Consider the following 16555-nt stretch of genomic DNA (forward strand, 5'->3'; position numbering starts at 1 on the left):
GAGGGTCTTTTTTTTTTTTTGGAGAGGTTTTTGCTATAGGGAGTGTGCACTCGCCAGAAATACAGAGACAGACAGAGAGATAGAAAGCGAGAAATCAATCACCCCCCACGGGAGATGGCCACACCATAAACCCTTCTCCTCCATTCTCCTCTTGGGATCTTGGGCATGCACACACACGTGCCTGGTGTGTGTTTAATACACTGGGTCTGGGACTCGAACCACGATTGACTACATGGGAGTCCAGCGACATAGCCATTACGCCAACTGTTGATCCCGACAATAGGGAGGGTTTTGACACTACATTTCACCGCTAAATTTAGTGAGCCTCAGTTCATAGGCACATGTGTGCCCAGGATACTCAGGGAAGTCTCATGTATGAATCTGTAGCCTTCTCATGTAGGTAAGCCACGAGGAGTGTCATGTTTTAGCATTGCACCACTATCTTGTCCCCTTATTAACATGTAATTTAATTTACTGTAGTTAGAGAATATACTTTGTATGACTTTAACCTTTAAATATGTTGTGTACATTTGGTAAAAATGGTATTTTCTCCTGTCGTTAGGTGGACTGTTCTATAATATAAAGATCAGGCTGTTTCATAGTGAACTTCTAGATTTCCGTGTCTGTACTGATTTTCCTTTTAAACAATTATCTTATTTAACTTTATTTGTTCATTTATTTATTTATTTTTAAATTTACCAGTGAGGGACATAGTGAATGAGCAAGAGGGAGAGAGAGAAGGGAAGTGAGAAAGCAAACTGCTAGGTCCAGGACTTAAACCATAGTTAGCCATGTGGGAGTCCAGTGTCCTTAACCATCACTCTGCCTGCCAGCTCCCTGTACGGATTTTCTGTTTGCTTGTGTTCTGCATGTCTTTTCATGATACCTTTACTGTTACTTAATTTTTTTGTTTTTGGTTCTTTACTTAGAGAAGAGTATAAATTCTCCATATATAAATGAAGACTTCCCATTTATTTTTCTTATCTATTCTGTCATTTAAAAAAATGCATTTTGAGTTTTATTTATTTTTTAGATGCATAGACATTTAAGATTGTTATAGATTCCTGAAGAATTGACCCACTTTCCAGTATGTGTTGTTCCTTTATTTTCTTTTTTAAAGTTTATTTCTTCCATGAACAAGAGAGACTATGATAAACCTAAGCTATGTTATAGTTAAAATTCTTGTCCCTAAGCAAGTTTTTTTGCTATTTCCTTATTTGGTATATGTTAACATTTTTTTTTACCTGCATTTATTGCTTTGTAGAGTTTTTATTTTTCCATTATTTTTGGCCTCTAAAGGGGACTTCAGTAATCTCATGGAAAAACAGAATTAAAGTATAAATTTATTTTGGTCCAAAAGAAAGAAAAATGAAATCCATGCATAGTCTTTTCGTAACACACATTTCTCATGAACTTGTTTGAGGCTTCCCTTGTATGTCTTCCCTTGTATGTCTTAACATATGTTCTGGCTTAGCTATGCATTTAAAGCTACATCTCACTCCCATAGCACAGTGATTAAACTCTATGCTTAGAGAGCTAGAACCCACATGGCTGACTGTAGTTTGAATCCTGGTCCCAGTGACTTTAAAAACATGTCAGGTGCATGTGCGAATGTGCTGGAAAAATGGAATGTGGGTCGGAGAAATGTAGGAAAAAGGATTGTGGAGTTACTACATACCACTGGGGGTTCTCTCTCTCCCTCCCTGATGACTGCATGCATCCTCTAGCACTTAAACAAAATTATGTTTTCAGTATGCTAGCTATTATTTTTATTGTAGAAGTTAGGACTATTAAGATATCTAGCCTGACATCGGATGGAAATCTTTGTGTTTTTGTTTGTTTGTTTGTTTTTAAAATTATACAATATATAGTCATTTCTTGGTATTCGTAGGCTATTGGAAAATTTTTTTTTTTTTTTTTAAGTTTTACAATATACAGTCATCTCTTGGTATCCAGGGCCCCCAGAGTTACCAAAATCTGTGGATATTCAAGTCCCTCATATAAAATGGCATAGTATTTATATATAACCTATAAGAATTTTATTTTATTCTTAAAATCATTTTTAGATTACTTATAATTAATACAGTGTCTGTATATCACTTTAGTCTCATGGTACTTGGACTGTAGCATATTCGAGTTTTGCTATTTGGAACTTTGTGAAATTTTTTTCCCATAGATATTTTTGATTTGTTGTTGGTCAGATCTGCAGGTGTAGCACTCATGGACACAGAGAGCCGATTGTTATAAACTAGATTTCTCTGGACCCACTCCTCTCCCCTATTTTACATTTCAGTTCTTAACCTTTTACATATTAAGTTTTTATGAAGTTTATCAATAAATCAAAATAATTTTAAGTTATTATTGTATTTCTAAAAGATATATGTGTATTTATTTTATAGCTACTTGAAGGAAATTTTGCCAAAGAAGTCAGCCATGAAATGGATGGACTCATATTTCAGCCTACTGGAGTAAGTTCATTTGCCTGTGTGTGTATGTGTGTGTACATGTACATATATACATGTGCATGTAAAGTACATTTTCCTCAAATACTTACTTAGGATTGATTACTGCTTTGATTATACATCCTTAAAGCAAACTGTTCATTTTGGACAATTTTATTTTCTTTTCTTTTATCTATCAATCACTAAAATGAATACTTGTTTGCTTTTTACTTAGCTCAAGAAATAAACATCATTGTTCATTATTTTCTAAGGAAGGTAGTCTATAAATGTAATTAGTGTTCTAATAATTTTTAAAAATATTTTTGTGCTGGGGGGAGGGGAGAGGAATAGCAAGAGGGGTTTATTAAGAGGCAGAAGGAAGAACAGAGCTCTTGAGCACAGAGTGGGTCCTGGAAAGTGGGTTGCTGAGGAGAAACTGGGGTGGAAGGTTTTTAACTGTGTTAGGAGGGACTTTGTCTAGGTTTGTTGTCTCGGGCATGTATTCCCCTCCTGGTGAGGGGTGGGGGCACATGCTGGATACATCAGGCCCATTTATTAATTTTGGAGTGGGTGCAAAGGTCAGGAGATTCATTGTCTAGAAACTTTGGGCAATGAAAACCATTTTCTTCCTCTTAGAATATAGTGGGCCTGATTCCCCTCTCTGCAGAGGAGTCTCTAACTGCTGTTAGGAAGAATACGGGTTGAAGAATGTTCTGGCTTCTTCCTGCTGGCAATGATGGGGAACAGCAGTGAAGGATTGTCTACCAGCAATCTATCTAAAGGCCCATGATAGAAGTCATGAAATGTGTTCACTGGGGACTTTGTCCGGAACACCATTTGTATCTTGATGGATTCCATGATGACCAGAGTTATGCAGGGTTCTTCAGTGGTTATGCTGACTTCTCTGGACAAGGGTATAGACGATCTTCGCAGGCCTCTTCAGTTGTCTCTTGTTTCCCCTTGGCTTACAAGGGTCTTGGCTGGCTGTTCCTCCAGTTTCTTCAAGTTTTCCTACAGGAGCAGATGATTCTTTTCTATGGGATTGGAGTAACCTAAAGAGGCAGACTCCTGACTGGCTTGCCATATGTATGTTGGCAGGATGGCTTTTGAGATGATATCCAGGTTCGTAGTGTTTTGACAAAGAATTGATTGAAATATGCCAATAGTGAAAGGAAAATGTAGAAGCGAAAGTATACTCCTGAGAGGAGTGGGCCTGAGCAGATAGAGTGGCTCAAAAGGACAACAAAAATGAATGTTAATTGAGGCCAGTAGGTGGCATGGTAGTTAAGGCGCTGGACTCCCACGTGGCTGATCACAGTTCAGGTCCCAGAGCTGGTGGCTTAAATCTCATGCCAGGCAAGCATGTGGGTGTGCCCAAAATCCCAGAAGGAGAAGGGACTGTGGCATGGCCATCCCCCTAGGAGGTGATTTCTCACTTTCCCTCTCAATGTCTCTGTCTCTCCAGCTAGTACATGCATCATATGCCCCCCCCCAAAAAAAAAAAAAGATAAAAGAAAGAAAGAAAGACTATTGGTCATTACTTTCAAGGAAGTTAGTCTATAAATGTAATTAGTATTTTCATAATTTTTACAACAATGAATGTTAATTGGGGCTTGCAGTGGTGTAGTGGTTGAGGCAATGGACTCCCACATGGGTGACTGAATTTCGAGATCTGGGCCTGGTGGCCTAAAAATCATGCTGGGTATATGTGCCCAAAATCCCTAAAGGAGAATAGGGGAGAAGGGATTACAGTGTGGCCATCCCCACAGGAGGCTAGTTCTCACTTTCTTTCTGTCTGTGTCTCTCTCTGGTAAGTTCATGTACCCTATGGCAACAACAACAAAATCTTAAAAAAAAAAGTCTTAATTTACATTTCCTTATTATTGGATTGTGCATAGAAAAACAAAGTAAAATACACTATGACTTTCCCAACAACTCAGTAGATCTCTGCCAATGCCATTATATAAATATTTTCTTCAAATGACCTGGTATACCTTTAAGTATTAATATCTCTAAAACTTAATTTTGTTGTTGAGTAAAATTCAAAGTTATTCATACTTAAAAAATAATTGAATTTTTGAATTTTTATTACATGTTGAATTTCTGAAATGCACTGAAGAACTTTCACCAACTTAACAGTCAAATCACATGTTTGGAGTAAGTTTTGTTTTACTTAGTAGCAGGGTTTTTTAACCTCAGCACTGTTGATGTGTTGGCCCAGATAATTCTTTGCTGTGAGAGCTGTCCTGAACATGGATGTTTAGCAAAATCCTTGGTATTTTCTCACTAGATGCCAGGACCTCTCCTCCCAGTTGTAGCAACCTCTATCCATTTTCCTCCATTCTCTGCTTGAGATTTTGGGTGTGTGCATGAGCGTGCATGTGCTCACACACACCTGTGCCCAGTGTGTTTTTTCAAGTTGTCAAGTTCAGGACTTGAACTATGCTGTTGACTATGTGGAGTCGAGTCATCTTGACCATCATGCCACTGGCTGACCCACCACGCTTTTTATTTTAATGATTTATTTATTTTTTTATGTTTGGAGAGAGACATTTTTGCTATAGGGCATGTGCACTTACCAGAGAGACAGAAAGCAAAAAATCACACCTGGGCAGGATGGCCATACTGCAGTCCTTTCTCCTGCATTCTCCTCTCGGGATCTTGGGCATACATGCACACATGCCTGGCATGAATTTTAAGCTGCCTGGTCTGGGACTCGAACCATTGTTGACCATGTGAGTGTCCAGTGACATAACCATTACACCATCTGCTGGTCCAGTAACTATATAATTTAGACAAATCTCCCTCTTTGCCAGGATTTTCTTAAATATTTGTAGACATTTAATTTAACATATGTTTTGGAATCGGTTTGTCATGTGACCCAAATGTTTTTGTAGGAATGACTTTGAATTTAGATTAATTTGGAGAAAATTGATGTGTTTACAATGTTAAATCATCTCATTGATTAGGTATGGCTCTTTTTAGGTTTTTTGTTCTCTAAGTTTAAAAATTTTATTCTCGTTAGAGAAAATTTCTAGATATTTATCATTTTCAGTTTTTATAGTAATTGATGTCTTCATTTCTTTTTTAAATTTAGTATTTCTAGTGTACTGCCACATCATTGATTCCTTTTATTGATTCTACAATCTTTGTAATAATTGTCTAATTTTCTGTATTGGCTAGGACCTTTAGTACTAAATTAAATATTAGCTTTAATTGAATGGAGGAGAGGGAGACATGTATACTTTGTTCTCAGTCTCAAAGGGAATGTACCTAAATTTTCTGCACTGAATATGTTTTTCATAGATTTCTTTTTTTTTTTTTTTTTGACAGTTGTGAAATGTATGTTTATTCTGATACTTCTGTAGTTGTACAACTGGCTCATAACAAGTTGCTGGAATAATTTTATTTTATTTCTTCAGGACAGGGGTATATCAGTGATGTCAAATTTGGGATCTTCAAACCTGAAGCTAGGGAGTGTGTTCATGTCTGCTTTACCAGACATTTGCTTAAGCTTAAAAAGCTCCCTCTCCAGATCTTGCTGATATCGGGGTCGGAACCCACAGGTCCTCCAGACATCTGTCACTTAGATTTGAATTCTCTAATCTTGTCCACAAAAACGTTCTGTACGGAATCGAGCTCCTTATTAAATGCCACGGCTGTCACACCAATGTTCCTCTGCAAATGGACTAAGACTGCAGACTGAAGGACGGAGACCCTGAAGAACCTCTGAGAAACCATGTTGAGTCTTTGCTACTTGCACTCAGCACCGAGCTGACAGGGACACTGCCACCACCATTCTCCAGAAACTTTTTTTTTTTTAAGAGAGATTTTTTCTGGTATCTATTGGTGCTTTCTATGCCTCCCCCATTATATTGTTTCACTAAATATCTTAATAAATCTAAATATTTTCAACAGCAAGCACAGCTGATATGTACATATCCATGAACACAAGTCTGACTTTAGGCATAAACCTCAGTGAATAGAATGAACATACTATAAAGTAGCACCTAACTAGGGCTATATAGCTTAACTGCAGTCATCAAATAGGTATTTCTAATGCCTTTTTTTTTCTTCTGAAAATTTTTTTTTATTAATTTACATTCATTCCCTGAGCATCATCACAACATTCTAAATGTGGTTTCCCATCTAGAATATACTATATAGTGGCTTAATAATGCATGTTATCATCCATAATATTCCATTTCTACTTTCATATATATGTTTTTTTACCCCATGTCTAGCCCTCTGCCCTATTCCACTCTCTTATTACACTATCTCTGCTGTCTACAGTTGTCTTCAATCCCTTTTCCCCCAACATTTCGTTGGTCACACAATATCATAAGTAATCTAACTACTTTCAATAGCAAGATCAGCCGATGGTTTCAAGAAAAGCAGTTTTGAACTGGTAAGGATATTTCTTTGAAACTTAAAGCCTAGAAACAGGTTAGTATTCTGTTCAAATAGTCGGAACATGAATCTATTGATAGCTGAAGACAGGACAAAAGTCCTTAAAACCAGACAACAAAGCTTAGAAGAAAAGCAGCAATATTTTAGTCAAGTCGTAGAATACTGTTTCATCAGTTCAGTCTCATGTACTTAATCTTTCTTCTGTATCTGTTGAGGTTCGATGTTCCAGATTGAAATCTGGGATGTAATACTCAACTCCAGCTTTTGGCCCTACAATTAAGTTGCCCATTTTCTTAGTTTCTGAACTCTTATTTCTGTGTGTCTGCATTTAATTTTACTGACATAGCACTCCCTTAAGAACTTCTTGGAGATCCGGTCTGGTGCTGGTAAATTCTTTCAGGTTTTGTTTATCTGGGAAAGTTCGTGTCTTTTCTTCCCAAATGAACGATAACCTTGCTGGGTACAGAATTCTCGGTTGAAATTGCTTTTCCCTTAATACTTTGAATACATTTTCCCATTCTCTCCTCGCTCTCATTGTTTCCGATGAGAGGTCTGCCGTTAGTCTGATGGGATACCCTTTGTAGGTAACTTGCCTTTTTTCTCTTGCCAGTCTTAGTATCTTGTCTTTGTCTGTGGTTTTGGTCAATCTGGCTATAATGTGTCTTGGAGAAGATCTTCTTGGGTTGATTCTATTTGGGGTCCTCTGTATTTCTTGGGACTGAATCTTTGAGTGCCTCTCCAGGTTTGGAAAATTTTCTTGTAAGATTTCATGGAATAGATTATCAATGCCCTTATGAGTCTCTTCACCTTCTGGGATGCCTATTATCCGGATGTTTGGACGTTTGATGGTATCTAGTACTTCTCGCATATTATTCTCAAATTTTTGGGCCATTTTCTCAGTCTTCGCGGTGGATTTTTCTAGGCCAACCATTTTCTCTTCTACATTAGAGATTCTATTTTCTGTATGATCTAGTCTGCTTTTAATACTTTCAAGGGAGATTTTGACTTCTTGTATTATAGCCTTCATCTCTAACAGTTCCATCTGATTCTTTTGTAAAGTGTGAAATTCCTCTTTTAGATCTAGCATGAATTTCCTCACCTCCTGGAACTCTTCAACTCCTTTCTCCTTCCTCTTCAGCAGTTCCTTGTCTCTCTTCTCTTCCATCTCTGTTAGCTTTGCCATTATGAATGTTCTGAATTCTTTATCAGACATTTCCATGATTTCCATTGAACTGTGTGTGGATAAAGAGGAGCTATCCTTTTCCCTTGTGGGAGAGGTATTTTCCTGCTTCCCCATATTTCTTGTGGTCTTGCAGCGATTTCTAGTCATCTGGTGGGTGGTCGGTTTCTTCCCAAACTTGGAAGTTCAATCAGAGGGTCGAGGAGTGTGCAGAAAAAGAAGCAGAGAGAGGGAAACAATACCAACAGCAAAAGAACAGACAAGAAACAGTGAAAAAGAAGAGAAAAGCTTTTAAATAAATCTCAAAAGAAAAATTAATATTCAAAAAATTTCAATGAAACTCAAAAATTAGAAACTGGCTGTCTCTTGAAGAAGGGCTGTTCACGCGAGTTTTGGATGCTGGAGGCCCAGTTATCAGTGGGACATCTTCCTTTCTCCCCAAATGGCTAGATCTCAGGAGCCATGGAGCTGGCTGTCTCTTGAAGAAGGGCTGTTCACGCGAGTTTTGGATGCTGGAGGCCCAGTTATCAGTGGGACATCTTCCTTTCTCCCCAAATGGCTAGATCTCAGGAGCCATGGAGCTGGCTGTCTCTTGAAGAAGGGCTGTTCACGCGAGTTTTGGATGCTGGAGGCCCAGTTATCAGTGGGACATCTTCCTTTCTCCCCAAATGGCTAGATCTCAGGAGCCATGGAGCTGGCTGTCTCTTGAAGAAGGGCTGTTCACGCGAGTTTTGGATGCTGGAGGCCCAGTTATCAGTGGGACATCTTCCTTTCTGCCCAAATGGCTAGATCTCAGGAGCCATGGAGCTGGCTGTCTCTTGAAGAAGGGCTGTTCACGCGAGTTTTGAATGCTGGAGGCCCAGTTATCAGTGGGACATCTTCCTTTCTGCCCAAATGGCTAGATCTCGTGTTTTTCATAGATTTCTGTTAGATACCCTTGATTGTATGTGTTAAGAAAATTTTGTTTGTCCTTTTAAAAGTTTTTTTTTAATCATAAATTGATTTTAGACATTAATTTTAAGGCACTAGTGCCTTTTCTGTATCTACTAAAACTATCAGGTCATTTTCCTGAGTCACCAAGTTGGGACTCGAACCATAGAGTTGGCCATGTGGGATCCAGCTGCCCTAATCATCATGCCACTGCTGGCCCAGTTTTCTATTTTGTCAAACATGAGCTAATTACTTTCTACAATTGAAGAATAAGATTGAGCTCTCTTATTCTACCAACATTCCACCCTGACTTCGCCTTCTTTTTCATTTTAATTATATCATGTTTGGTCTGTTGTATGCTCAATAGTTATATTTGTTATAGTGACATTGTTCACATTTGAGTTTGGCATATACTATTTTATTTTTTTTTTGAAGAAAATTTTCTTTTGCCCAGAGTTGGGAATTGCCTTATATTTTTATTTTTTAAGATTATCGGTGTTACTTCCCTCAAACTCTCCAAAAGAACTGTTTTCTTTTCTTTTTTTTTTCTTTTTTGGAGAGGTTTTCGCTATAGGGCGGGTGCGCTCGCCAGACAGACAGAGAGAAACATAGAGACAGAAAGCGAGAAATCACCCCCCAGGGGGGATGGTCACGCTGCAATCCCTTCTCCATTCTCCTCTCGGGATCTTGGGCATGCATGCACACGCGCCCGGCGTGAGTTCTAAGCCACCGGGTCCGGGACGTGAACTGTGGTCGACTACGTGGGAATCCAGCGACATAACCATTACGCTAACTGCTGGTTCCCCTGTTTTATTTTCTTTAGCGCAGTCAGATATATCAGTTGCATTTGCTACTTGAAGACATTCTTTCTCTGGTCCTGACACACAACCTTTTTCTTCTGGGGATTTGTTTTTACTATAATATGTCATCCAAGAAATTCTACCTCCCTTTCCTGTCTGATAGGTCTCCCACATCTTAGACTTTGTGTTTGCTTTCTTGATTCAAGTGATCTCGAAACCCTGGTGCTATTACACTCTAGTCCTTATACCTGCGGAGTTTTATTTCAGATGTAAACTGGGGAAGTTATTCTTACTATTCTCTAATCTCATCACCACCAATTATTTATTTATTTATTTATTTTTAAAGGAGATTTTTGCTGTAGAGCACAAGTGCTTGCTGGAGAGAAAGAGAGAGAGAGACAGAGAGACAAGAAGCAAGACATCATCCCCCAGGAGGGATGGCCACACTCAATCCCTTCTTCTCCATTCTCCTCTCAGGATTTTGTGTATATGCACACAGCATGAGTTTTAAGTTGCTGGGTCTGGGGCTCAAATCACAGTCAACTGCATGGGAGTCCAGCATCGTAACCATTATGCCACCTGCTGTTCTACTGCCTATAATTTTATGACTCTGAATGGGCTATAAATTGTTGATTGTGTTTGTACAGTTCTGTGAACTTGATATTAGTCTGCTTTTATTATGTACTAGAGATTTAGGAAAAACATACAATAAACTTTGTATCTCAAAACTACTAGTTGAAATATTAGAAATTTCCAAAGCGTTTTTTTTTCCTTTTTAATTATTATTTTAATTTGACCAGAGAGAGCAAAATCTGAGAAGAGAAGGCAGAGAGAGACAGAGACAGAGAGGCAGAAAGTGAGAATCACCCCCCCATGAAGGATGGCCATGTTGCAGTCCCTTCTCTTCCAGTCTCTTCTTGGGATTTTGAGCACACACACGCGCACCTGGTGTGCTAACTCTTAATTTATACTACTAATACATACCTTTCATTGTGTTTGTGGTGTGCCTCTTTTTTATTTTAAATTTTATTTATGTATTTATTTCGAGGAGAGAGGGAGACGGAGAGATACAAGAGATGGAGAAAGATACATTGATACTTTTAACACAGTCGACATGCTGTGATCTACACTTTGTCTTGGCTAGCCTGGATCATGGGCACATGTGTGTGCCCTGCCCTGCCCTGCCCTGCCCTGTGTGCTCAGGAAGGTACTAGGATGTCGGCCCAGGAGTTTTCCCATATGTTCTAGTTGTATTACCGCCATGCTACTGCCTGATGCCTGTGGTGTGCCCTTTAATTGGACTTCACTTTAATTGATAAAACAGCAGCTGACATAAGTAGTAACAAATTAGTTACATGTCTTTGCATTTTATTTAATTCAATGGTTCTTTCACATTCCTTTTGAATTTTTATTAAATCTTCCAAAAGATATTCTAAATATAAAATATATATTGTCTCTGCTATCCAGAATGGGCTTCAATTTTAGTCTGAATACATTTAGGGTAAGTAGGAGTCAATTTTCTTTCTTTTTCTTTTTCTTTTTTTCCTTAATTTGCTATAGGATGCTGCACTTGTTGGGGGGGGTGGGGAGAGAGAGAGAGAGAGAGAGAGAGAGAGAGAGAGAAAGAGGGACCATGAAAAAGGACCCCCCAGCGGTGATGGTTATGCTGCAATCCTTTTCTTCTCAGTTCTTCTCCTGATTTTGGGCATGCCTGCACACATGCCTGGCATGTTTTTCAAGCCACAGGGTTCAGTTTGAAACTGCACACTTGGTGCCACCTGGCTGGCCTACCATTTTCTTGCAAAATTTTATTATAGTCAACTGTCTAGCCTTTTAAATTTTATTTTATTTTATTGGTTTTGCAATTTCAAATTTATTCCACAAAGGTTGATTTTTCTGTTGTTATTTAGGCCACTGTCACAAGAGTGATTCTTATATTCCATTTTCAAACTTTTAATTTGCCAAATCTCCGGGTTAAAACTCTATTTAGCTCTATACAGAGATTTATGACTTTTTGCCTCTTAAAAAAAAATAGAATATGGGGACCAGCAGTTAGCATAGTGGCTATGTCGCTGGACTCCCACGTAGTCGACCGCGGTTCGCGCCCCAGACCCGGTGGCTTAAAACTCACGCTGGGCGCGTGTGTGTGCCCAAGATCCCGAGAGGAGAATGGAGGAGAAGGGATTGCGGCGTGACCATCCCCTCTGGGGGGTGATTTCTCGCTTTCTGTCTCTCTGTCTCTCTCTGTCTTTCTGGCGAGCGTACGCGCCCTATAGCAAAAAACCTCTCAAAAAAAAAAATAGAATAAACACGATTTAACTGAATTGGACATGCTCTTGATGTGAAATATTTAATTCTCATGTTAGATATGTGATTCTGCTTGTAGTGAGTAAAATTAAAGTATTTAAATTTGAATGGTAAAAATATAGGAGAAGAATATGGATCAAAATTTTGTATAAATAATATTTTTCTAATGGAAATTAAATATATATACAAATTTAAAAAATAGAATATAGGTTTCTATTAAAGTAAGTGAACTTGAACGACATTGTCAAGCACTATACTTAACAATATTCCAAAAAAAGCAGAGTATATGACATTTTTCTAATAATTCTCAACTCCTTTGATTTTTATGTCTTTAGAAGAAGGAATATCTAAGGTTTTTCTCACCTAATCTTTTAGGATTGAAACCATTGTGCTTATACATTGTCATCATAACCCCCCTGCCACACACACACATGCCTTTTTCTCTAGGTGAAATGACTGTTTTGTGATTCCTTTTGCATATTCAAAGCAAACACCTTAATTTTCTTTTCTTAGTTACTTTAAGTCTTCTGTATAAGGAAGCAAGAAGAGAGTTTATTACAGACAAATGTAGCTTCCATTGGTGAGAGGAGATATGATTTTAGATGGTGTAGAACAGGGCAGTAGAGGACATTGCATCATAGAATGAGAAATTTAGTCCTATTCTTGTTTTTTTTTTTTTTATTATTCTGTCAGATTATAAGGAAAAAGTTTATTTCTTGTTTTTAATACCAAGACTTCCTAATTTTTCCCTTTTTAACAAAAGAGTGTGGGCTTACCTTTAGAATACTTAACAGGCAATGTATCTACTAGAATTTAGTATCATTGGTTAATTTGCATCATATCTAATTTTAAGATTGCTTATTATTTAGCATTAAGTAAATACCATTTTGTATTTGTGGTATCAATGGTATACCAACTGGTATAAAAGTTTCCTTTTAAAAATACAATTTTTAGATTTTAGAGTGAGTGAGTGAGTTTAAAAAACTTGGTAAGTAGTAAAATTAATATTAGATGTGGCTGAAGTCATGAAAATGGCATATGAGAAGTTAAAACTTAGAAAATACTACGGTATTGTAGTTAGTTATTTTATTAATTTCCTGTGGCTACTTTTAACACATTACCACAAACTTAGTGGCTTAAAACAACCCACATTTAGGGGCCAGCTGGTGGTGTGGTGGTTAAAGGCAGTTGGATCTCACACGGCCTACTGCACGGTTTGAGTCCAGACCCAATGATTTGATAAATATAATGTGCCCACGTGTGTGTGTGAGTCCATGCGCCCAAAATCTGGAAAGGTGAACTAGAGAAGGGACTACAGCATGGCTATCCCCCTTGGGAGTGCTTTCTCACTTTCCTTCTTCCTCTCTCTTTCTCCCTTTCCGCCCTTCTCACTTGCTCCTTTCTCCCTTTTGTCATGAGCACATAGATCCTATAGCAAATTAAAAAACAAAAAAACGACATGCATTTATTCACTTCCAGTTCTGAAGTCAGAAGTATTAAATCAGTTTCATTAGGTTGTTAGCAAGGTATTGACAGGGCCATTCTCCCACCTGACAGTAGTTCATTCTCTGCATTTCAGAGTGCTGCATTCTTTGTGTTTCATCTTCAAATTGTATAGCATCTTCTTTCATTGGTCACATTGTTATTTTTCTAGGTCAAATCTCCCTTTACTACCCTCTTATAAAAGTACTAGTGATTGCCTGGGGGTCCACCTGGATATCGGAAGATAAGAGCCTTAAGTGATCACACCTGCAGTGTCTTTTGCCTCATAAGGTTATAGTCATAGATTCCTGATATATACTTGGGGGCAGTTTTTCAACTTACCACAATTAATATAGCTTATATGACATTTCTAACTAATAGCTTTAGACTCTACTAATGTAAAATATGCCAACATTTCTAGATTTTTCCTTGGGTGAAGACTAAAACCTTTTGATGAACTCAGCTTTAATAATTAAGTGAGAGTAAGTGATATGTTGTTATGACTGAATAATACAGTATATTAGAAAAACCTGTATTTAAGGTTTTTTATAATCTTAAAATATGTATAAATTTTACTATTTAATTTTAAATTGGATGATACCCAAACATTGAGATCTTTTTTTTTAAAAACAAAAACAAAACTGGATTTCTTCCATCCTTTCAGAGATTAGTCTTCTAGTTTCTTGCCTAGTGGTATTCACTTGTCTGTTTGTATTCTTGGAATAGGGAAGGTAAAGGGGCCAGGGCCCAGTGTTCAGTAGATAAGCTTTCGCTTAATTCTCCAGCTTTCAGTTTTTATTTTCTGTTTTGGTTAAATATTCTGTATTAGAACCTGTGTCCCTTGGCTTTTCTGCATAATAAACATGTCTTCTGCCTTTTGCCTGTGTGGACAAGGGAACCTAGAGGTTTAATATGCTACTTATATAGACCTTCACCAGCCCCTTTACTTGCAGTATCATGCCTCAGCCTTCTTCCTCTTGTAAGCTTCTCAGTTATCTGCTTCTTACATTAGTTGATCCATTCTGGGGTACTGCAACACATTCATGCAGTGTTTGTATTGACATCCTTTTCTGCAAGCACTTGGTACAGATGCTGCTCCATTGAGGATGGTAGATTGCATCCTGATTAACCTATGTGATCCAGCATTCATCTTATCAGCCTTCCAATCTATTGTGGTTTAGCCTAGCCTACAGTAAATGTGTTGAGAGCACTTACATTAGCCAATAGCTGGCAAAAGTGGTTAACACATCTATCTATCTATCCATTTATTGAAGTACAAAAAGTGAGAAACAAAATGGCTGCTACCACTGCCTAAAATCATGAAAGAGTATGGGATCTCAGAATGCTAACACAGGGGACCAGCAGTTAACGTAATGGCTATGTCGCTGGACTCCCATGTAGTCGACCGCGGTTCGCGTCCCGGACCCGGTGGCTTAAAACTCACGCTGGGCGTGTGTGCGTGCGTGCGTGCCCAAGATCCCAAGAGGAGAACGGAGGAGAAGGGATTGTGGTGTGGCCACCCCCCTGGGGGGGGGTGATTTCTCGCTTTCTGTCTCTCTGTCTGGCGAGCGCATGCGCCCTATAGCAAAAAACCTCTAAAAAAATGCTAAATATGAAATATGATTTCTATGCTGTGCATATCACTTTTGTACCATCTGTAAAGTCAAAAAGTAAGTTAGGGAGACTCTGTATTCCCTCCACCCCCAAGTTTACTACAGGGTGCTTGTGCTTGTTGCAAAGGGAGGTGGGGGGAGATGGATGGATAGAGGGAAAGTGAGAAAGCACCTGTATAGGAGATGGCCATTCTGCAATCTCTTCTCCTTTATTCCCCTCTCAGGATTTTGGGACATGCACACACAGCGCCCAGGGTGTTTTTCAAGCCACTCGGCCTAGGACTCAACCCATGCAGTTGGCCATGTGGGATCCAGCTGTCTTAACCACCAGGCTCCAGATTTCTTTGTTTTATTTAACTTTTCATCTACTTTCTGGCTTTCAAAATGTATTGCCCTTTTTTTTTAGCTGCTGTTGTCATCTGTCCTACTTTTTCATTTTCTATTAATGTATCTTTTTTCCTGCAACTCTCATTTTATTGAAGTTGTAAATAAAGTGTTTATAAATGTACATGCTTAATCCACCGTAGTTATCAGAAATTCTCCAAAACATGTTATAGTATGGTATTAATCTGTTGGTACTAATTAGCCAACAATTCAAGTAAATCAAAAAGGGACTGTTTTGGGGCCAGCTGGTGGCATGGTGATCAAGGTGCTAGGTTACCAAATGGCCAGTCACAGTTTGAGTCCTAGACCTGGTGGCTTGAAAATTATGCTGGGTGGATGTGCATGTGTGCCCAAAGGAGAATAGAGGAAAAGGTATTGTGGCCTGACCATTTCTCCTGAGGGGTGATTTTCTCACTTTCCTTCTCTCTGTCTCCAGTGAATGCACATGCTCTATAGCAAAAAAAAAAAAAAAAGAGAGAGAGAGAGAGAGAAATGAAAAAAGAAAGCAACTATTTGAGTGACCAGTCTAGCAATCTAAAAGTAGGTCTACATACTTTTAGACACATGGAGAGGAAATCTGAAGAGCAGGCAAAACTTGATTTTAAATTGTATCCATTTTGGTACCACAGAAATATTCCAAAGGCAGATGAACAATAAAAGATGAAGAGGATTCCTGGTGCATCTATTTGTAAAAAAAAAAAAATTCCTTGGCCTAAATGTGTTTGGTGCTGGTTACTTAAAACTTAGAAGAAGTGGGGCCAGCAGATGGTGTGGCCGTATGACACTGGTCTCCCATGTGGTCAGCCCTGGTTCTTTAGACCTAATGACTTGAAAATCACTCTGGGCTCCTGTGTGAGAGTGATCAAAATCCTGAGAGGAAATTGGAGAAGAAGGGATTGTGGTGTGGCCTTTACCCCTGGAAAGGTGATTTCTCACTTTCCCTCTCTCTGTCTCTCTCTGGCATGTGCATGTGCTCTATGGCAAAAAAAAAAAAAAAAAAAAAAAATT

The 16555-nt window shown here is 38.5% G+C and overlaps 1 protein-coding gene and 1 pseudogene across 1 annotated transcript in view; one reads left to right on the forward strand and one right to left on the reverse strand.

The window, feature by feature from the left end:
- RNGTT (RNA guanylyltransferase and 5'-phosphatase) overlaps positions 1–16555 on the forward strand; it is a 320988-nt gene that overhangs the window by 146204 nt on the left and 158229 nt on the right. The window contains exon 12 of the mRNA XM_006155307.3: positions 2400–2468. Within this exon, the coding sequence (XP_006155369.1) occupies positions 2400–2468 (69 nt within the window). The remainder of the gene's footprint in view (positions 1–2399; positions 2469–16555) is intronic.
- On the reverse strand, positions 5860–6182 carry LOC106735576 (ATP synthase-coupling factor 6, mitochondrial pseudogene; annotated as a pseudogene).

This window comes from Tupaia chinensis, unplaced genomic scaffold, assembly GCF_000334495.1.
Source record: "Tupaia chinensis unplaced genomic scaffold, TupChi_1.0 Scaffold000444_1, whole genome shotgun sequence".
Classification (NCBI taxonomy): Eukaryota; Metazoa; Chordata; class Mammalia; order Scandentia; family Tupaiidae; genus Tupaia; species Tupaia belangeri.